Source organism: Drosophila nasuta, chromosome 2R (genome assembly GCF_023558535.2).
Source record: "Drosophila nasuta strain 15112-1781.00 chromosome 2R, ASM2355853v1, whole genome shotgun sequence".
Classification (NCBI taxonomy): domain Eukaryota; kingdom Metazoa; phylum Arthropoda; class Insecta; order Diptera; family Drosophilidae; genus Drosophila; species Drosophila nasuta.
Window position 1 is genome coordinate 28,987,492 of NC_083456.1, and position 22,415 is coordinate 29,009,906.

The following is a 22,415-nucleotide window of genomic DNA, read 5'->3' on the forward strand; positions in this document are numbered from 1 at the left end:
CTTTTGCACTACATTCATAGATACTTCAAATATACCATAGAATACAAAATATACCAGATTCTCAGTTAAAGCTACTAAGACCCGTAGTAAGAAGGCGTTGCTTCGGCTGACAATCTGGTATATTTTGTACTCCTATGGTATATTTGAAGTTTTGTTGTATAACGACATACCAAAAATACCATTTGGTATAATTAAGTATAATACAGTATACCAAAAATACTAATAATTTATAACATATATATAATTTAGTATTTTTGGTATGCTATATTATACGGAATTATACTATTTTTGGTATATTAATTCGGTATATTTTAGGAATAATACCGCACTGTTTTTCTTTTGTTCAAAGTGGTTGCTTTCTCACTTGTTTTCATTAATATTATATAAGACAAGTTCACTTGGAATTATTTATTTTGATATTAGCTTTATACAATTTTCTTCTGTCTTTTCTCTATCAATTATTATTTAGGTTCAGAATGCCATTTTCTTTTATTAATGAACACTAAATTGTTTTTAATTTTTCACTATTTCATTTAAAGATAGCAAGTCAAATTGTGTAATGCTCAGATGCTGGTATATAAATATACTAATCTATGTAAATTACTTTTAGAATGTTTACGAAAAACAAAAAATAAACAATAGCATGTCGTTTTAAATATAAATAAGTAAATAAAAATAACATTTTAGTATACCATAGTAAAAAAATGTCATTTATAATTGTAATCTCTAACTATTAATATCCTAATTAAATAAATGAACTTCATTAAAGTCAGTCTGCTTTTAAGCGAAGCAGCAATGCATAAAATTAGTTTTCACAATTTATTCTCCAAACAATTTGCTAAGTTTGATATTATTTCACAATGAAACTGCTTCTGATATTGTTGCTCGCAGCTTCGGTCAGCTGTGAGGAGGATTCCGATGAGGAAGTTATTGACGATAGACCAATAGTAAGTATAGAATAAAATATTAGTGTAAAATCATGAAATAACTTTATAAATTCTAGCCCACTGTAAGCGTGGACCAAATCAAAATCTACGGAGAACGAAAGTATATTTTAGCTCAAGCTCGCATACATGAGGATCGCAGAACGTTTGACATCCATGCGAGGATTATACGCGAATTGGGCAGCAACAATCTGATCATGAATGTGAATATGCGAGCGAAATTCGAGAATGAAAACGAATTCAAGAAGATCTTCGAACTGCGACGCTTGGATTTCTGTGTCTGGCTGACGGAGTACAATGAGAATTTCTTTCTGCGCGCCTTCTTCAAGAAGAGCATGACTCTGAGTGAGGTTATTGAGTGTCCAGTTCGAGTTGGGAATATATCACTGCATAATGTGAACATGGCGGATAATGTTTATCCGCAGAATATGGTGCCGGGCACCTACAAGTATTTCCTCGAGATTGTCGAGGTCACGGGGGATTTGCCCAAAGTATTCGCTCTGCAGGTGACCACAAGAATATATATTAAAAAAGAATAGATACGGAAAATGTGTGAGTTTTTCTTTAACATGTATGTAACTGCACAAAGGATACGTAATTACGGCAAGGACAACGACATCGACATCGACTACGAGGGGCTGCATCCTGAGGTCAACCCCCCGTTGGTAAGCGGATTGTTGCCTTCGATTTTCTCTATTTTTTTTTTCCATTGTGCGTCATACGTCGCTTTTCCTCTTCGCATTTCCCTTGACGTATTGAAAATCGTTTAAAGCGTACATCGAGTGCAGCGTCCGATTATTGTGATTATCTCTGACTATCGCGTGTTTGTTCGCTTCTCGCATTTTCCCGCGGGACATTTGCGGTATTCGCTGGGCATTGGAAGCCATATGTGCGCATTGTTACCGCAATTTTCCCTATAATTAATAGAAAAACAATATGCTCAATGGGTAATCAATAAACGAAGTACAATACGTAAGACTTGAATAAGTTATAGACAAGGGAATTTGCTTGCGGGAAGAAATAAAATACAACAAAAATTAGAATTATATTAGAATTTAAAGTGACAAGTTTTAAATGTAAAATTCAAATAGTTAAAATTTCAATAATCTGAAACTTTGCTTGAATAATTTTAAGATTTCAAATAATAAAATACACCATTATATAAATAAATTGTATACGAATTATTTGCCGCAGCTAAAACATTTCTCAGTCATTATTTAAAATGTGTAAACCTTTTCTTTAAATCTTTAACACAACAATAAATATTTTAAAAATAAACAAATTTGATCAAAATATATTTCTAAATTCCATTCTCAAAGCAGTTTATCAAACAAGTTTAATATTTCTTAATTCTAGTATTAAATTCTGTGTTGATTTATTGCTCTTCTCAAATATTTTTCTATCATAATGATTTTTATAGGCCACAAAATCTTTTCCGAATCAAGAACAGTTGAACTTTCGCATAAAAACTTATAAAATTGAAAATAATAATAAATAAAGGAATTTATTTAATGCATATTCCAAAATTCCATTATTAAATATTAAACTGATTCAAATATTTCTCTAACATGATTCATATGACGCATTTGTAAATCTAATTTATTGATCATAAGTCGCAAAAACTTATTCAAAACAAGAGTAGCAGAAACTTTAATAAATAATTAAAAAATACACACTTAAATATAATTCCAAAACAAACAAAATTTATAAATGTATGTAATATTGATAAATTCCATTATTAAATATTATATTGATTCCTTGAGCCAGTCAAAATATTTCTCCATTTTATTTATTCACAGACTCATCCTGTTGCTTCATTTTTATAAGCCTCTAAAACCTTTCAAGCGCTGCTGCAATTTGTATAAATAATAAAAAAACGCACATTGAAATATTAAAAAAAAATAAACAAATATAATTAGTATATATTCTTAAATTCCATTATTAAATATTATATTGATTCATTGCAGCAGTCGAAATATTTCTCCATCATAATCATCATCTTTTTATAAGTCACTCAAACATTTAATGTGCTGCTAAAATTTTTAAAAATAATAAAAAATTCAATTCAAATAAATATTCTTAAATTCCATTATTAAACATTTCATTGATTCGTTTCCCCAGTCAAAATATTTCTCCATCATAATTCAAATCACAAAACAATCTTGTTGCTGTCTTTTTTTTATAAGCCACTAAAACCTTTCCAACCCATTTAGTTGCTGCGCTGTGTTACCTGATACTTTAATGGATATCTAACCAATGCTGCACACAGTTAATTAATATCCCTAATGCGGTTTACCCTCGCCTTTTTTTCGCTTCCAAACTTAAAAGGGGTGGCCAAAGGTCGCACCCTGATTTCAATGCTGCTTTTTAACACACAATAAAATCATTTTGGCAAACTCAATTTGCCAAAAAGAAAAAAGAAAATACATAATGCGAGTGACTCTAAGAAGCAAATGGAAATTCAAATGGAAAAAATGAAAATCCCCAACGTTCAGCATTACATTCCTCCAAGTTCAAGGAGTCCAAGGATTTCATTTCGTTTTCTTTCCACTCCTCCACTCTCTTTTTTGGCCGTGTCAAGTGCGAATGCCTTGCATCAAGTGTCACACTTATGTGTGACCTTTACAAATTCAATTTGTCGCCTCTTTATCTATAAGCATTTTCTATTAGTCTCACAAGAAAGGGCGTCATTTTTCTCAATTTATCTGTGGAATAGCTGAGTGCAACACGGGGAGATACATTTTAAAGGCCGAAACAACTTGACAATTTTGCAATCGATTTTGATTGAGGGATGGTCAAAATTCTTTTGGCGTGTGAATAACATGCAAGTAGTCTGCTTATTATTATATTAGATTAGGATGACAGAGAGTAACGAAATGAGGCGAGGAATATTGAAGATTGTAAGGTTAAATATATAATATATAAAATTTGAATTTGATGGTAACATTTCATATACATATGGGCATTTCTCAAAGTCGCGAACGTACGTTCGTACGAGATAAATTAGAAAAATAAAATCGAAAACAAACGTTTCCTGAAACTTTTTTTTTACTCTTCGATAGCATTTGTTTAGCTCTTTGGTTAGTGTAAATTATGGGGCTTATCGATTTTTAATTTACTTTTTTTTTACTCTTCGATAGCATTTGTTTAGCTCTTTGGTTAGTGTAAATTATGGGGCTTATCGATTTTTAATTTTCAAAATATTGTCAAAAAACATGCGGTCGCGAACGTACGCAAAATGGAAGTCGACTTTGGCTTAATACAGTAAAATGCAAAACTCTGCGAATTGAGACGGAATATTTTAAAGAAATAACTTTACTTTTAAAGTAGAATCATGTAGCTTTCTATTAAGTCTACTCCCAAGAAAATATCTCCATTTATTTATTTTTAATTTAATTAAGTTCCGGTCGCGAACGTACGGTCGCGAACGTACGATTTTTCCATGTTGTTTTATTAATAAAATTTTTATTTTTACCACAACTTTTTTTATTAATAACTTCATATTTCATAAAACAAAACAAACAAACAAAACAAACTCAATTTAATGTGTCTAATAACATTTAAAAGCAAAAAATAAATTTTTATTAAATATGAAATTTGTACTGAAATTTATTAATAGCAAGAAAAATATGTAATAAATAATAAGTAATAACTAACAAGTAATAAGTAACTGCAAACGACATAGTTTTCAAAAACAAAACAAAAAAAAATTTTTTTTTTTAAACCATGCGACGCTAGTAAAATCGACATATGCTTATAGGTAAGGTCGCGAACGTACGCTACTTTGACAATCAATAAAAAAGATTGGTTTGAGTAACCCCAACGATTTTTTATATTTTAATATATATACCAAAATCACTTAACACGAGAAGTTTCATTCACCTGCTTGCACTTATTGCGGAGCAATTACAATAAAATGATGTTTTTGGTCGCGAACGTACGATTTGAACATAGATAAGAAGCAAAATAAAATAAACAGTTGATTGAACATATTTTCGCTCACTTTGCATTTTTTATCTTATTATTGGATTGCTATTAAGAGATTTGGTAGAAAAAGAGCAAACATATCATATGTTTTCTTTGTGAAATAATAAAACATAAAAATGCATACAAAAGGAGCTAAAAGAGAAAAAATTACATTTTTTCAGTTTGCAGGCAAATTTTTTTATAAAAACAACCGAGATATGCTACGGATCCATTGTATTATGAAAATTTGGATATTTCTTTATGACATTATACAAAAAAATACGATGAATGTGAAGATTTTTTTTTTCGGTCGTGGTTTACCTTTCTTTGAGAATTGCCCATATATAATATCAATTTAATATATAATATTAAATTGGTATTTGATTGGTACATTTGATATATCAATTTAGTCTTATAAAAATGTATATTAAAATATTGGAGTTTTTTGTTCTAAAGTTAAAAATATATAATATAAAATTTGAATTTGATGGGTACATTTTATATATATCAATTTCATTTATATTTATAAAATGTATAGTAAAATATTGGAGTTTTTTGTAGTAAGGTTAAAAATGGGTATATTTCATATATATTAATTAAATTTAATCTTTTAAAATGAATATTCAAATATTAAAGTTTTTTGTTGTATAAAAATAGTTATGGTAAATTTATATCTATTTCTTAATTTATATATTGAAAATTCTAAGATTAAAAATACATTTATTTTTGTTAAAGAAAATTAAATTAAATGATCTAGTTAACTGTATCCAATTTATTTAGGAAATATCATTTAGTTTTAGGAAATTTTTTTGGTTTCCATTTAGAGAGACTGTATAGAATAATATATGAGAAAATCTATTGCCCATTTTAATTAAACAATTCAATTATTTGCTTTTATAAAACAAGAATATTTTGAATATATCGAAAATAAATTTATTTGAACTTAGAAATAATATAAATATGAAATTTAAAATTAACAATATTGATTATTTGAAGTATAAGCAAAATGAGACGAATTTGTCATATTTTTCTTTAAAAAGAATGAATTTAGAGTACGATTTAACAAGTTAACTTTCTGTCTAGCACCTCAACAAAGTAAAGGGTATTCCCTAGTCTATAAAGTCACTTTAAAATCAAAGACATGCTATCAAACACAACCAAATCGAATCAATCAAAATTGATTTAGCTAGCAACGAAAAAAAAGTCGAGCTAGACAAAAACTCAATTTGCTGCACATAGAAAATATAATTTGAAATTTTTTTTCAAGCTGAGAGCACTAAGAGAACTCATCGAAGAGAACTTTGCCCCGACTGGCGTCAGTTGGCAATTTTGAACTGGGTTCTACTTGAAGTCTCAAAGAAGCTTCTGGTAATTAAAAAGGCGTTGAGTTGGGCAATTAAACACACGAACTTTCAAGTAATACACTAAAATAACGCAATGTTACTTAATTCAGCTTCACAGTTTTGTAATTAAACGCATTTGCATAAGAATTGCATACGACGATAGGCACAAAAGGAAAAAAAGGAGCCTCAGGCATACTTCCATGCGACTCTAATTAAAACTAGCCTTTGGTTAAAAAAAGAGAAAAAAGAAAACTGCAACAATTAAGTGTGTAACCTCAGGCGAAGGAGCCTTCCAGCTACTACCGCCTTGGTAGGGTCTCCATTAAAGGTCATCAACGTGACCGAATGGCAAATGCCAGCGACTTGACGTCTTTATGGCAATATCGTTTTGTTTTCTGTGTTGCCCACAGGAAGTTTTCTTTTGTAATGTGCGGAAGCATGGCGACAGTTTATGTTGTAGATGTTGAATTGAAGGCTAACAAATGAAAGAGTTGCGGAAATTTGAAGAATACTGTGATTCAAAAATGTTAATTTACGAAAAAAAAAACTGATATATGAATTCTATAATTCTAGAAACTAGATTGCAATTAAATTTATAAAATACATTTTCAATAATTTGCTCTAAAAGTAAACTAATTGTTTCATTTTTAAACAATATTTTTCAAATTAAATAGATATGAAGAAGCTTTCATACAAAAATACAAATTTCAATAAACGATAAACAATAAAGTATGAAAAGTACAGCATAAAAGAATATTCCTTGCCTTATTCGATCCAAGTTGATCTTAAAACTGTTTTAAATATAATAAATCATAAAAATATCCATATGTTATAATGTATAATGTGTTTAACAGGTTTTATTGTATTGAATGTAATGAAATACTTTTTTTTATCAAATTAAGTTTTTTTCGATTAATTTTATTTTTAGGATAACTATGCAATTTTAATTGAGAATAAAAGTAAAATAAAGAAAGTAGTGTTATAAAGTATAAATTAGGCAGCTAAGTGTATTCTATGGTATATTTTAATCTATATACCAAATATATCCTTTGATATTTTTAGTATTTTTCGGTATATTAATTTGGCATATTTCAAGAATAATACTGCACTAATAACCTTTCATATAGTTTAGTATTTTTTTATATACCAAAAATACAAAAATATTTTAATATATACCAAATATAACCTTTCCTATATTTTAGTATTTTTGGTATATAAATTTGGTATATTTCAAGAATAATACAGCACTAATTCTTAAAGTATATCAAATTTATATACCAAAAATACTAAAATATATGAAAGGCTATATTTCGTATATAGATTAAAATATACCATTGAGTATTTAAAATGAGTATCGACTATTTCAAGTCGAGCATACTCGTCTTTAGCTTTCATACTTGTTTTAAAATACAAATTTACATAAGGAACACTTGTTGTTTTTCCGAAAAATCCTAGTCAGCTGTAATATCAATGCTATTAATAGCAAATAGTTCACAAAATTCGCCAATATTCGCAATGCAATGAAGCTCAACTTTTTGATGATATCACATTAGAGATAATGTGCTCAGCACTCGCCTCATTGCACTTTTATTACACGCAACTTTAGCTAATCCTCAAATCGAAGAGAATCTGTTGAATGTTCGCAAAATTACATAAACATATCGTAAATACATTTTCCAAATATCATAATATCATATGATCCTAATTAAGAGGCCATTACTCACCCTCTCAGTAAGCAGATACCCCCAAAAATTGTAAAACCACAAGTCAAGCAGAGCAACCCCGATTTTTGGGTAAGGGTGCAAGATTTAGCAGAGAAAGATATATTGAAAGAGCGAGATAGAGATAGAGGGAGGGTGAGTTTGCGGTTTTGATTGCCACGCGTGTAATTTGACACTTGAACATGCAGCGGCAACCTGTGTGGCAATTAGGCCAAACAAACTCGCTGCTATGCAAATGAGTGCAGACTGCTTAACGGGGCTAATTACAATGCCGAACAAAGTGTCAGCAACAGGCAACAGAAGCAACAGAAGCAACGGAAGCTAGGCAGCGAGTATCAATAACGTCTTACAAAAGCCGCAGCTATGTTAATGAGATGCACGGCATCCAGCATCTTCGCTGACGAACCGACAATTAGCTTGTGCTAAAGGAGACCACAAACTGAAACTTTTTATTCACCTGCGAAGGGGGCCAGAGAATGAATGAGAGAGAAAGAGAGAGAGGAAAGTAAGAGAAAAAATGAATAAAAGATAGCAAAAAAAGAGGCTGAAAATAAATAGCATCAACTTTTAAATACCAGGAAATTTTTAGTTTATTTCATAGCTGTTCAATTATATTTTTAATTGATGAAGTTTTAGTTCATTCATAGCTTTTCAATTAAATTTTTAATTGATGATTCCTTTGATTTATTTGTCGGTCTGAAAATATCAGATTCTTTATGTTTTATGTTGTAAGTGATTTTTTACAGAGGAGCGCAAAGTTAAATCAAAATTGGTTGTTCTTTATTCAAGTTTACAAAACCGAATGCGAATGTTTAACATAATAACTTAACATACATGAAATTGCTAACAGAGCACTGTTAATTAAGTAATGTTGACCAGATCGATAATATTCAAACTTACTTTATTCCAACAATTTATTAAATTTATTTTATATTACTTTTCTTAAATCAATTTTCTGATCTTGATATGGAATTCTCAAAAATACATTATAGATTTAGTTACAAATTAATGGTATAAACACAGTATTCATTTGTCTCACATATAATGAATCTCGATAGATGATGAAGTTTTTAAAGCCTTCTTTCCTAGACTTAATTCAGCTTCTCAGTCTACTCTTTTTATAAGAGCATTTTAAGTTGTGTATAATAAAAAATACATAAATTATATATTTAAACTGAAACTTTTTGAAAGCTTTCAAATAAATGTAGCAAAAATTGGAGCTACAGCTTTCGTAACTAAATTTTGTATTTGGCTTTAGACAGATTAAGAGAAAGAACTATATTTTCTAAGCTGAGTATAAAACATAAGTGTAAAATCATGGTGTAATATAATCAAATATGTAAGCTCTACCTCTCAAGGAATCTAAGTTATTGAACTTCATATCAGCGGACGGACAGACAGACAAATGGATAAAGCTTAAAGTCTTTAACACTGACAGCCAAAGACCAAAGCAGCCAATACTAATAAATTTACCCTACATTATAAATTTATTTGTCTTCTATACTTCAATAATAATAATAGTAACAAAAATGTTTTAATTTTGGATTTAATTGCTTACCTCTGTTATTATACCCTTCTATCTTCTAACTACCGGGTATAAAGATCGAGATAGAACGAAACTGATAAGGGGAGCATCAAAAGCTGTCGTGCAAAAATGTTTTTGAAGCAGAAAAAAAAAGCAGCTAAGAAGTTAATGGTCAACTTTTGTAGTACATTTTTTTCCTGCCGCCTGCTGTTAACTTGGTTAAGCACAAAAAAGTTCATAATTGCATTCCTGTTTATTAGAGTTGCTTGTGTTCAAATTGGAAATGAAATTTTTTTGCGAATTTTTGTGCATACTTTAAAGTTTAAGCAGCGCAATTTAAGCTTTGAAAAAAAAAGGAATATTTCATATTTAATTTTCCATGCAAGTGGAAGTGACGCCATTTTGAAATTGTGACATTAAAAATGCTCAAAAAGAGTTTGCCGCAGGGGGAAGAGGAGTGAGGAAGTGAACCACAAAAAAAGGAATCCTTCGGTTCTTAAAATGTCTACACAAAAGCTGGAAAAATATGAAAAGCTGCAGCAGCAGCGACAACAACAAATCTTCACTCTCTCTCTCTCTCTCTCTTTTTGCTGCTGCTTCTGCCTATTTCGAGTCGAAGCGGAAGAAACTCCAATACATTGCATTGAAATTCTTCATTTGCAATTCAATGACATTCCGTTCATGCTGTGACAAATCCTTTAGCGCTCTGTGTGGGCGTGGCCACTAAAGTCCCCCCAACGCAATGCTGTCCAATGAGCGTTGCGACGCAACAGTTTGATGATAGCAACGCATTGCTCTAGCTGTGGGCGTGGCAACGCATGCGCATCAGCTTCTTGTGGGTGTCGATATGTCAATGGAGAGAGAGAAAGAGAGAGCGGGTCAAAGAGGGTGTTGGGAGAGTCGCGCGCTGTGGAACGCTGAGAGCGAATCCAACTGCGAGGATTCCACAGCAATGTGCGAGCGAGATCCTCAAACACTGTCAACCAGATGCCAATAACTCATCCCATTCCAAATCATCTTCTTCTGGGGGTAGTTCAATGAGGGTGGTCGAGGGGTGTCTTGTGTGTCTTGTGTGCCTTGTGCTGGCTTTCATTGGCTTCGCATTCAAACCCAATTTCGTTGGCATTGCGACAGGTGACCCAACAACGACGTCGCTGCTGCTCTCTGCCAGCTCAGCTTAGCTCCGTTCACCATTCAATTCAATTCAGTTTAGTTCGACGGACGCAACAGGAAAGTCGCGTGGAAATCCGTGTGCGGGTTTTGAAAATTTCTGCTGCATACTTTCAGGCGCAAACAATTTCGCATTCGACTCAAGCAAAGTAATGGCAAAGTGCATTAATTATTTACAAGCTGTTACTAATTTAGCGACAAATTTTTAAGACGACTTAGAAAGAAAACTGAAAAATGTGTAAATAATTGACATTCTAGTGGAAAAAACTTGTACAAATTAAACAAAAGTGTGTGTACTTAAAGATAGTGAAAATTACTTAAAACCCTTGCAACTTTACTTAACAAATGTTATAAATAAAAGCAGTATAATATATGCTTTGAAAGATAATGAAAATGTAAGAATATACTCATAAAAATAATGAAAAAAAAAATTTTAAATTTAACATTTAAGTGAAAATAAAATTCAAATCAAAATTGCTTCATAAATTTATTCTAATAATAAAAGAACAAAAAATGCAATACTAATAAAGGAAAGGTGCACATTAAAAAACTTGGAATGAAACGCTTTTATCTAAATATCTAATATAAATATTTTATGAAGAATCGAAAATAAAATATTAGTTTGCACTTAATTGTCGCAAAATAAAATACGAATTTAGATATATTAATATTTAGTTGAGGATCTCTAGAATTTCCAATACTACTATAAATTTAATTGTTTCTTAAATTCAGGATCGTACAGGTAATATAGAACACGAGGAATATTGTATATTTAAATATTTAAATAATGTATAGAGGAAATAAACTGTTTATTCGTCTTAATAAATTTATTAAAAAGAGATTTTAGTTTTACACGTAATTATTATCAAATAAAAAGAATATAAATCAGTAAGTTAGACTTTTTATGTATTGAATTTCGATCAGTAAATCAATCATCTCATTTCAAAACTTTTAAGAATATTTAGAGTAAAGGAAGATCTCCGTTATCCAAGTAAACAATGTTTCCTAATCCCTTATGGCAAACAAAACATATTTTATAATACATCAATAAATATTGAATTTTGATTCGATTCGAATTTCAGCAGTTCTTTTCAAAAATCGCAAAAAATATTTTGAGTAATTAATTTATTAAACGAAGATCTCTTTTATCGAAGTAAAATAATGTTTCTTAAACTTTTATGGCAAACAAAATATATTTTAGTTTGGCAAAGTTACTTAAGCTTTATTTTAGGTAGAAAAATAGAAAAGAAATCAAAGCGTATAACCTGCAACTTAAAAATATTTATTCTAAAAATATATTATGGGAAATATGTTTTCTATTTTTGAAATTAAGAGTTTGCTGATTTCTATAAAACAAGATAAATATCAATCAATGTCTTTCAGTAATGGACTTTTAAAAGAAATATTTTTAAGTTGTAGGTTGTAGAATTAATTAAAATACACTTTTTATTAATTTTCTGTCTTTGAACAAATTAATTTAAAAGTTTAGAACACAAATTTCTCGATTCAAATGTGTAAACAAATTTCCTTATGAATTTTCAGCTAAAAGAATACCATAAAATAGAAAAGAACTAATATCGAAAAGGAAGAATTGAAGTTGACTTTAGTCTAAGCGGACCCTTCAAGAATGTTGAACATGAATCAACTGCCGCCACCGCCGCCACAGCAGCAGCAGCAACAGTTGCAGCCACCATCAGCGTCGTCATCATCGCAGTTGCTGCCACATCAACAGCATCAACAACATCACCAGCAGCCGCCACAGCATCACCAACAGCAAGTACATTACGCCGAGTGTCGCCCATTACCGGCAATCAACGAGACATTTGCGCAATTTAGTCAACATCAGCGTTCAAGCATCTCGTTGCTCTCTCCGTTGGATTTATCGCTTCGGACTACGTCGAACATTGTGCCAATAACACCGCCATCGACGCCCTCGCCGCCAAGGAAGCGTCAAAGATTGATGTCCGAGGAGACGCAGAATTATTTGTGGCGGCCGCATATGTCAGCGATGCCACCAGTCTTGCCACATGCTGCACTGACCATGCAACCACCAGCAGCAACAACAACAACAACTTCTTCGACCACAAGTTATTTTCATCAACCAGCAACAGCTTATGGGGCAGCAATGCGTGGCAGCTTTGAGGGGGCAGCAACAACGCACTATGACAAAGGCAATTTTCAGGCTGCGGCGAAAAATAGCTTTGAGCAAATTCCCGCAAGTCAATCGAGCGTGCTGGAGGAAGATGAGACAATTGTGTTGACCGAGGACGAGGATGAAACAGTTGTTAGTTCCCATGACTACAACGACTATGCGACGGACACTGAGGGCGATGAGAATGAACCCGATGAGGACACAATACAGGTGAATGATGAGGCTGAGGTGGAGCAACTGTTGCCAGTGGAAGAGGATGACGAAGAGGAGGAGGAAGAAGAAGTATTTGTGGACATTTTGAGCAACGATGATGATGAAGATGCACCCAGAAGTGTGCTGCTAGAAACCAAGGCGCTGAAACGCAACGAGTTGCTCTACGAAGATGAGGAACTGCATCATCAGGCAGTGGATGGATTGGCGAAGCTCTTCGAACGCGATTTTGGGCAGCCAAATAAAGAAGTTTTAATAGAAACTACTTCTCCAGAGGAAGCTTTGCCAGTGGAAAAAGTCTACTTGGATTTGAGTGGCAGTGCTTTGGAGTCGCCACGCCAGGAGGCACCTCCTGCTCCTTCTTCGACACTGCTTCCCCCACCCTCTCCTCCCCTTCGCAAGCAAAAAATCGAACGTAAGCGCACCAAACTGCGCAAACACGCAGCCATCGATGAGGAGACAATCAGTCCAGTGTCTGGCACAATCATCCGAAAGCTGCGCGATGATGAGGAGCTCGTGGTGCGCAAAGGTGACATTGATCCGGCTTTCAATGTGGTCGAAATCACCGAGGAGGCCAAAGCCATCTTGGCCAGCATCGATAATAAGATTGGCGACTATTTGTGCCAGCTTTGTCGCACCGTCTACGACGACGCCTTCATGCTCGCCCAGCATCGCTGTCCGCGCATCGTCCACATCGAGTACAAGTGCTCCGAGTGCGAAAAGGTGACAACTAAATAAGCATAACTATAGATAATGACACTAGCTGAAAGTGTGAAGTAGGATGATAATAAAGTTGGAAGTGTGAATTGACTAAACTTCAATAATAAGTGGCGTAAATGAAGGGAAACTGAATTAAACAGAACTATGATAATGACATTCACTAGCTGATAGTATAAACTTGCTAAAATTGAATAATAAGAGGAGTGAAAGGAAACCTTCATTAAAAAGATTTATTTTGCGAATTAAGTATATTCAAGTTGAATATTTCATATATGATTTAACAAAGTGTTACACGAACAACAAGATACGAAACTGATTACAAAACAGTTTTACAGCATCTAAATCTTAATTATCATTTTTATAGTTTTCAAAACTTGATTTCCCAAGAAATATTTAAGACTTCAGAACATTAATAGTTTGTTCATGTTTCTGTGAATTATGCATCTCAATCATTTCAAATCTTCTAAAAATATTTGGTTTGTGCATAAAGCTTGAATTATTAATGCTTAATAAATAATGAAGTATACAAATCAGCGATATAACTAAAAACAAATAACAGTTACCCTATGGAGTATTTTATGTCAAGGAAAATTCTTAAGAATTTAATTTCTAAAAGAATCTAGTTTGAATTTTAAAAGAAGTCTTTTCATTAGCATATGATTATTAAACAAATTTTGCAAGCATCGCTTCAATATATTTACTGCTTTCTTATTTGTACTTTCTTCTTAATTTTCTAATTGCAGTAAACAAATTGTTGAATTATATTTTATTTAAATCCAGTAAAAAGTACCTACAGTCAATTCTTAAACAAATTTTACTTGATTCTTTAGATCTCCCAAAATGTTACTGATATTTATTAGAAACCTAAAAGAAAAATGTTGTACATGAACAGCTTAAATATTGTACACAAATATTAGGAATATATTATTTATTTATTTTATTTATTATTTTATCATTTTTTTTTAATTTTAATTATCAATTGTAGCTTAGCATTAAATCTATAGTACAATATGTAGCCAGAGGAACTGAGGCCTTTAGCCTAATTTGTGTATTATTCAAACAATATTTAGTTTAGGCAATATTTATTCTACTACGAGTATATGAAGTTACATATGTATATGAAGTTACATTCCATTTAGTTAGTATCATTTTCTACTTCAGCTAGTGTCATTAGTAACACTTTCCACTCCTACAGCAGCTAATTAAATATTGTGCTCTGCAGGTCTTCAACTGTCCAGCGAATCTAGCATCACATCGTCGCTGGCACAAACCGAAATCTGAGATGCAAGCAGGCAAGAAGCGGCAAAGCAGCAGCAACGAAGCCGGCGGTAGCAGCAACAACAACGGAGGCAACAACAACGCAGATGGCAACAAAGCAATCGGAGACGATGCCAGCGATGGCATTTATCCCTGTCAGCAATGCGGCAAATCCTTCAGACGGTAAACAGAAAAAGCAAATGAATTCCACTAAACAATCCTTCAACTTAAATTGTGACTTCTCTTTCACAGCTATGCGTACCTCAAGAAGCATCAGGCATCGCATCAAATGCTGGAGAATCTGAAGAGCATGGATTTCTTCACTGCTCAGCAACATCAACATCAACAACATCATCATCAGCAGCAGCAACATCAACAGCAGCAGCCACAACAACAGCAGCTGCAACAAACGTTGCCACAGACGCAATCTCCAAGCTCTCAAAATGCTGCCACCTACATGCTGCCACGCCCACCGCATGCTGCACTCTATCCACAAGTCACGCCCAAGAATTATGCGACGCCTCAACGCTTCGCTGGCTTTCCCTTTCAGCCCTTCGATCAGCGACGTTTCTACTCGCTGGGCGAACTTTATCTCTCACAGCAGTTGGAACGCTCTTCGGCTTTTCAATATGTGCACGCGAATCACTTGCGGCAGCTCTCGAATGTGGCACACACAATGTTGCCACCGCTGCCCGTCAAATGACCCAGCTCCAATGTTCTGCGTCCTGTGCCACGCATTGCAGCCACATCCACAGTCACATCGCAGACCTCTTCAAGCGCAGCTGCCAATCAAGTCGAGTTGCCTCCTGTTAACTGGATGCTGCCCATGCCGACGGCATCGGTGGCAGCGGTGGCAGCTGTCAGTGCGGTGGCGCCTCCAGAGCCTGTGGCAAGCGGCGTTGTTGGTGTTTAGTCCCATGCAAAGTTTAATAGAATTCAATCATAAAACTATGCTAGTTCAAGTTTAAATAAAATTTAAATCAAATAAAAGCTAATTCTTTGGTTTGAAGGGCGGTATGAGTATTAAGTATACGCAGTGTGAAGAGACAAAATTTTTAATATAAATTCAAGTACTTCTAGAAAAGACCGAAGAATGGAGAAATATTTGAAAAGTTTATATATCACTTACATTTCGAAATTTAATTTAATTCTATAACAAACAATTCTAGTTGAAGTTGGATTTAATTGACATTTTGAAATTTAACAGAACACAATCATAAAACTATGCTAGTTCAAGTTTAAATAAAATTTAAATCAAATAAAAGCGAATTCTTTGGTTTGAAGGGTGTATACTTATTAAGTATACGCAGTGTGAAGCGACAGAGGTTCAAATGTTAATGGATATTATCATTGAAAGAGGCAGAAATTAACACATATGATTTAATAGAATGATTTGAATAGAAAACGAAATATGTGGATTGCATTTACATTTCGAGATTAAACTGAATTCAATCATAAAAGTATGCTAGTTCAAATTTAAATAAAATTTAAATCAAATAAAAACAAATTCTTTGGTTTAGAGGGGTGTATACATATTAAGTATACGCAGTGTGAAGCGACAAAGTTTTTAATATTCAAGTACTTCTAGAAAAGACAGAAGAATGGAGAAATATTTGAAAAAGGTAATGAAATGTTTATATTTCATTTACATTTAGAAATTTAACAGAATTCAATCATAAAACTATGTTAGTTCAATTTTAAATAACATTTCAATCAAACAAAAGCAAATTCTTTGGTTTGAAGGGGTGTATACATATTAAGTATACGCAGTGTGAAAATAAAGAGTTAAATATAAATGCAGGGAAAAAAAAGAACGCGAGAGAATTAGAATTAGATACTTAGAACAAAGTTTCGATTTTATTTACATTTTAAAATTTAACTCAATTCAATCATAAAACTATGCTAGTTAACGTTTATATAAAATTATTCAAACCAAATTCTTTGATTTAAAGGGGCGTATGCGTATGCATATGATACTACATATTGATTATTCGCAGTTTGAAGTGACGAAGTTTCTAATATAAATACAAGTAAATACAGAAGAAAGGAGAATTATTAAAAAGAGTTAATGAAAAGTTTAAATTACATTTACATTTCGAAATTTAACTGAATTCAACATAACATATTATATTTAACTATGCTAGTTGCAGTTTAAAAAAAATGTAAATCAAATAAAAGCAAATTCTTTGGCTTAACGAAGACATATTAAGTATACGCAAAGATTGAAATATAAATACATGTATGCAAGTATAGACATAGACTTAGTGATATCTATTACATTGAATGAGAAAGATGTTTCAACATACAGTTGGAATTGTATAAAAATAAAAAAGAAGCGAGAAATATTTTGAATTTATATAAGAGGATTGGAATTTATGTACATAGTATATCATCAAGTTTCACTGAATTCCACAATTCATTTGGACAAATTCGGTAACAAAGGTGTATGAATATTAAGTATACGCAATCGGAAGACAAAGAATTTTGAATAGAAATGGAATTTAAAAGTTAGTTTACTCAAGTTGTTAATAGTATAAAGATAATAAAAAGAATATTTCAGCTTAAAAAGATTTGGCTTGAATAACAATACATCAATCAGACATAAACATATTAAGTATACGTAATTGGTAGAGAAAGAACTTTAAATACAGATGCAAGTAATTAACAATGAAAAATAAAGATTTATTTTAAAAAATTGCAAACAGAGTTGGGAGGTAATTTATATTCAATGTACGTAAATAGTAAAAATTTAATAACAAGTGTTTAAATATTTTTTTAGTTTAAATGAAAGCAGAGTAACTTATGTATATTAAGTATACACATTTCAAAGAGTTCACGATATAAATATACAACTTATGCAAATAAACAGAAAGAAAATTAGCTTTATATACTATAATAGTTAAGTAAAGATTGAAATTTGCTAAATAATATAATTATGCTACCAAAAAAGAACATTCTACTTCAAAATAGGTTTTTGTTCGTTTGCAGCTTGTGAAAAATACGATGTTTGGTAAAAGAAGAAAAGAATTGGATTTGATTTACACCTTATGCTATATTTATTACAGTAACTTACGAACTATGCTATCGATGGGAAAGTTTAAGAATCACTTCGTTTACAGTTGATTATTGAAATCATTTAATCCTAGAGCATAAGCCAAAGCATGAGCCAAATAAGTTTCCTCGTGCACGCCATAAAAGAGCAAGGATTTGGGACCTATGAAAATAAGAAGTTAAGTAAATAAAATACAATTTAAAGAAGTTGCAACTTACCCTTAGCAAAGAGCAAACTCTCAGAAGGCAGCTTCTGCATTTGAAGTTGCAGTTCAACTTCAGTTAGCTCAAAAAACTCCTCAAGCAGATTAAAATTCTCCGTTTCTTCGCTGACATCGCGACTTGAGCTCAAATAATTTCCATTGGTGAGCAACACAAGGGTTAAAGTATTCTTTTGTTGTTGTATAAAATTAGCCAGAGTTTCATTAAGTTGCCTCAACTGCTGTGTGGCAGCCACAGCTGTCTGCAACACGTGTTCTACAATTAAAAGATGTCCGACACCTGGACGTTGAAGCACTTCAAGCGTTTTATTGAGCATCAACTCTAAGGAAGGAGCTTGAGAATTTTGATGGAGATTTTCATTTGCAAAGACGCCCCATAAATAATCCAAATTGGTGGCATTCAACGTGCTCAACTCTGTTGCAAGCTGCAACAGCTCAAAGCGCTGTTTAGGTTGCAGTTTCAGCTTTTGATTGCGCCAATCACGAAGCAGATTTCGTCCACTTCTGGCGCGGCACAGCTGCTCATCCAGAGGATCCCAGCTGTAAACTGGAACCTTGGCACTCAGCAACTGTCGACCACCTCCAAGCAACACATTGAGTGCTTGCCCCGCTTCGCTAAAGATGAGCTGCTGTGCCACATCTTGGCAGCCAGAGTCGATGAGTCCAACTGGCATTAAGCCATCGCATTCCCAACTGGAAGAAGCAACTAAAGCAGCTGCAGCGGCACCTGTGATGCGTTGATTGGTCACAAACCCGGTGCGCAAACCTGCGAGTTGAGCTTGCCTCAAAACACTATGCAACGTGTGGTTGCACGGCTGATTTACAACTTCATTCAGCGGCACTCCCGAAAAGAGCGAACGATAAACCGAGTTTGCATCGCACGGTGAACGCGAGCTGCAACTGTTTTTGATCCTTGCCACATGAGGAAATTGATCCCACACAAAGGGAGAATGTTGCAACTCATCCCTGAATCTTGCTGCCGCTAAAGTTGGCGCTGAGATGCCACTGATGAGCAGCATCAGCACTTGACGTGGCTGCGTTTGTGGCGAGTAAATTCGCAACGCTTGCTTCAACTCTTCGATGCCTTTGTCGTACCACACTTTTTGCGCAGCGGATACTTGATCTTTCCAATAGTCCACATCCGCCACGTTGGCCACCTCGTGCTCCACTTCGTAGCGTATAGTTAAACCGATGCACAACAGCGTCACCAACAGCGAAAGCAACACAGCGCCAGCCACAATGAAGAGTTGCGTCGACTTGAAGCGCAGCTTTAAACAAAATTGTTTCAATCTAGAAGTTGCCATGATTTTTATTCTAGCTTAATCCGTCGCAGTTTTCCAACTGCGAGAAGTTTTTGCAATCAATCTGAGTTGCTTTCTCACGCTATCTATTAAAGTATCTCTGTATCTGATAGATACCAAGATATCTATCTATCTGAGTATCTTCCTTCCCAGCTGATAAGCAGCTACAATTATTTGAAGTTTTTACTGCCACAATTTGCATTGTTGTTCGCGCCACAGTTTTGTAATTAGATACAAAATTCTATGAATTATTCAAGCGTAAATTGCCCTCATAAACAATTGCAAATGCACTGCGAGAAATTACAAGAGAGTTGTCAAATTTAATTGAGGTATAACTTAAACAGAGACCAGTAATAAAAATAAATAAACAATATGAAAATTCATTAGCTAAAAGGTTTTTTTTTTATATAATAGTTAACTTAAGTTATTGATTTTGTTTATGTATTAAAATTATAAATGAAATTAAGTTAAATAATATAAGAATTCATTAACTAAAAGAAACTTCAAATTATAAATTGAGTTAAGTAAATAAGGTGAAAATTCGTTAGCTAAAAGCAATTTTTATACCCGCTACCCATAGGGTAGAAGGGTATTATAACTTTGTGCCGGCAGGAAATGTATGTAACAGGTAGAAGGAGGCATCTCCGACCCTATAAAGTATATATATTCTTGATCAGCATCAATAGCCGAGACGATCTAGCCATGTCCGTCTGTCCGTCTGTGTGTCTGTGTGTCTGTGTGTCTGTCCGTCTGTCCGTCTGTCCGTATGAAACACTGGATCTCAGAGACTATAAGAGATAGAGCTATAATTTTTTTTCGACAGCATTTGTTATGTTTGCACGCAGATCAAGTTTGTTTCAAATTTTTGCCACGCCCACTTCCGCCCCCGCAAATCAAAAAAATCGAATAACAAGTGTAATTTTAAAGCTAGAGCTACGAATTTTGGTATATACAATAATTACTGTAGTAGTTATGATTCCTGAAAATTTGGTTGCGATCAGATAAAAATTGTCGAAGTTATTCAGGAAATACTTTTGTATGGGAAAAACGCCTACTTACTAGGGGTCTTAGTTACTTTGGCTGACAATCTGGTATATTGAGCCGTCTATGGTATATTTTGAATGCGGTACTATATTGATATACCAAACATATCATTTGGTATATTTTTAGTATTTTTTTAAAAGTATTTTCGGTATATTTTCAAAATGATACCGCAATATTTTGCCTTTATTAAAAATGGGTAGCGGGTATCTCACAGTCGAGCACACTCGACTGTAACTTTCTTACTTGTTATATATGTACATATATTATACATTTTATTTAAGTTAATTTATTAATTTAAATTCAATTTGAAAAAGCTTTCTTAACACAGTTCTTAATACCTTTGGCTAAAAAATTTGTACATTTTGCACTCAAGGGTATATTTGGTATATTTTGCACTCAATGACATATTTAGCATATAATGATATATCAATATACCAAAAATAAATATATCAATATCAATATACCAAATATATAATGCTAAATCAATATACCAAAAACAAATATATTTATATCAATATACCAATTACAACCTTTGGTGTATTTTCAGTATTTTTGAGATATATTGATTTGATATATTTTAAAATAAATACCAAACTATTTTGCATTTATTCAAAATGGGTAGCGAGTATGTCATAGTCGAACATACTCGACTGTAGCTTTCTTAACAAAGTTAACGAAGCCAAATTTCTATTAGTATCATATTATAATTAAGTTTTTTGTCATATTATCAGGCGAATGGAATAAGTTGAATTTAAATTTAATGAAACTCAAATCTGAAAGTTCATTTTGGTATTTTCATTATTATAATTAAACTAAATATAAATTCATTATTTTGAATAAAACTAAAATAATAGTAAATTAACCCTTTGAAAATTAAAATTATTATTTAATGCCATTTTACATTAAATACATTTGTAACCATTTGTACAATTATTATTTAATTGCATTCTTCCAAACGGTTTCAACTGCCAATTATCTTGTGACAAATTGAGCCAACTATTTTTCTGCGAGTGCTTTAATAGCACAATTGAAATTCCGATTGCAATTTTAGCCTTTTGCCTTTGAGGGGTCAACGACGTCACTGTTTTGGTAATTAACAACAGCACACACACATACTGTGGGAGGCCACAACTGTTTGGGCGTGTGGCACAAACACACACACACACATATACGTGAACCACAAGCATTCACACACACACACAAACAGTTAATAATTGCAAGCCACAGAGACAACTATTCGCTTATGAATTTGCAATTGAAACGCATCGAGCAAGGTTTTCAATCATTTGCCGTTATGCCAAATGGGAAAACTGTTTGTCGCAATTACCAGTTGTTAACCTCCCGTTACGCCCCATTGTCCACAACCGCCCCCGCCCCGTTCCACAAAGGAGCAGCTATCATTGCGACGCTTTGAAGTTGCGTCCCATTGACATGTGGTCAGTTTTCCGTCTATGCAAAGCTTGTTGTCACAACCTGTCACACAGTGACTGCCAAAGACAACTGCCACTTGCAGACGTCACTTTGATTATCAATTTCTGTATTTCCATCTGACAGTTGTGCGTAAACAGACGCCTTTCTATCTAAATTGTTTTAAATAGCAATTTATTCATCAAACTGTCTGACGCATGACTTTACGCACTGTGTGTGTAGGAAAGAGAAAGAGGCATCGCTTCCTTTGATGACCAATTTGATTGGTTCGTTGCTTGGCTAAGCTTTTGCAAAGCTTGTTCAGCGCCATCTATTGCAAGCAATGTGCAACACGCACATTCAACAGGCAAAAGCTTGGATTT

The 22,415-nt window shown here is 33.1% G+C and overlaps 3 protein-coding genes across 4 annotated transcripts; 2 read left to right on the forward strand and 1 right to left on the reverse strand.

Annotated features, from left to right (window-relative positions):
* The first annotated feature begins 860 nt into the window (after nucleotides 1–860).
* Nucleotides 861–1,483, forward strand: LOC132785189 (uncharacterized). Its single transcript, XM_060791181.1, has 2 exons — nucleotides 861–947; nucleotides 1,004–1,483. The coding sequence occupies exons 1-2, from the start codon at nucleotides 861–863 to the stop codon at nucleotides 1,481–1,483; spliced, it is 567 nt and encodes a 188-aa protein (XP_060647164.1).
* A 10,822-nt stretch (nucleotides 1,484–12,305) lies between these two features.
* Nucleotides 12,306–15,711, forward strand: LOC132785190 (uncharacterized). The gene is made up of 4 exons (XM_060791182.1): nucleotides 12,306–13,754; nucleotides 14,974–15,100; nucleotides 15,137–15,191; nucleotides 15,261–15,711. The coding sequence occupies exons 1-4, from the start codon at nucleotides 12,306–12,308 to the stop codon at nucleotides 15,709–15,711; spliced, it is 2,082 nt and encodes a 693-aa protein (XP_060647165.1).
* On the reverse strand, nucleotides 15,435–19,677 carry LOC132787135 (alkaline phosphatase, tissue-nonspecific isozyme). Of its 2 annotated transcripts, XM_060794038.1 has the most exons (3): nucleotides 18,279–19,677; nucleotides 18,082–18,222; nucleotides 15,435–15,892 (listed from the first exon to the last, which is right to left on the reverse strand). In XM_060794038.1, the coding sequence occupies exons 1-2, from the start codon at nucleotides 19,582–19,584 to the stop codon at nucleotides 18,122–18,124; spliced, it is 1,407 nt and encodes a 468-aa protein (XP_060650021.1). In that variant the 5' UTR covers nucleotides 19,585–19,677; the 3' UTR covers nucleotides 15,435–15,892; nucleotides 18,082–18,121. The 2 variants fall into 2 exon arrangements, with proteins under 2 accessions (XP_060650021.1, XP_060650020.1); XM_060794037.1 differs by lacking the exon at nucleotides 15,435–15,892 and having other exon boundaries at nucleotides 18,006–18,222; nucleotides 18,279–19,676.
* Between the last annotated feature and the right edge of the window lie 2,738 nt (nucleotides 19,678–22,415).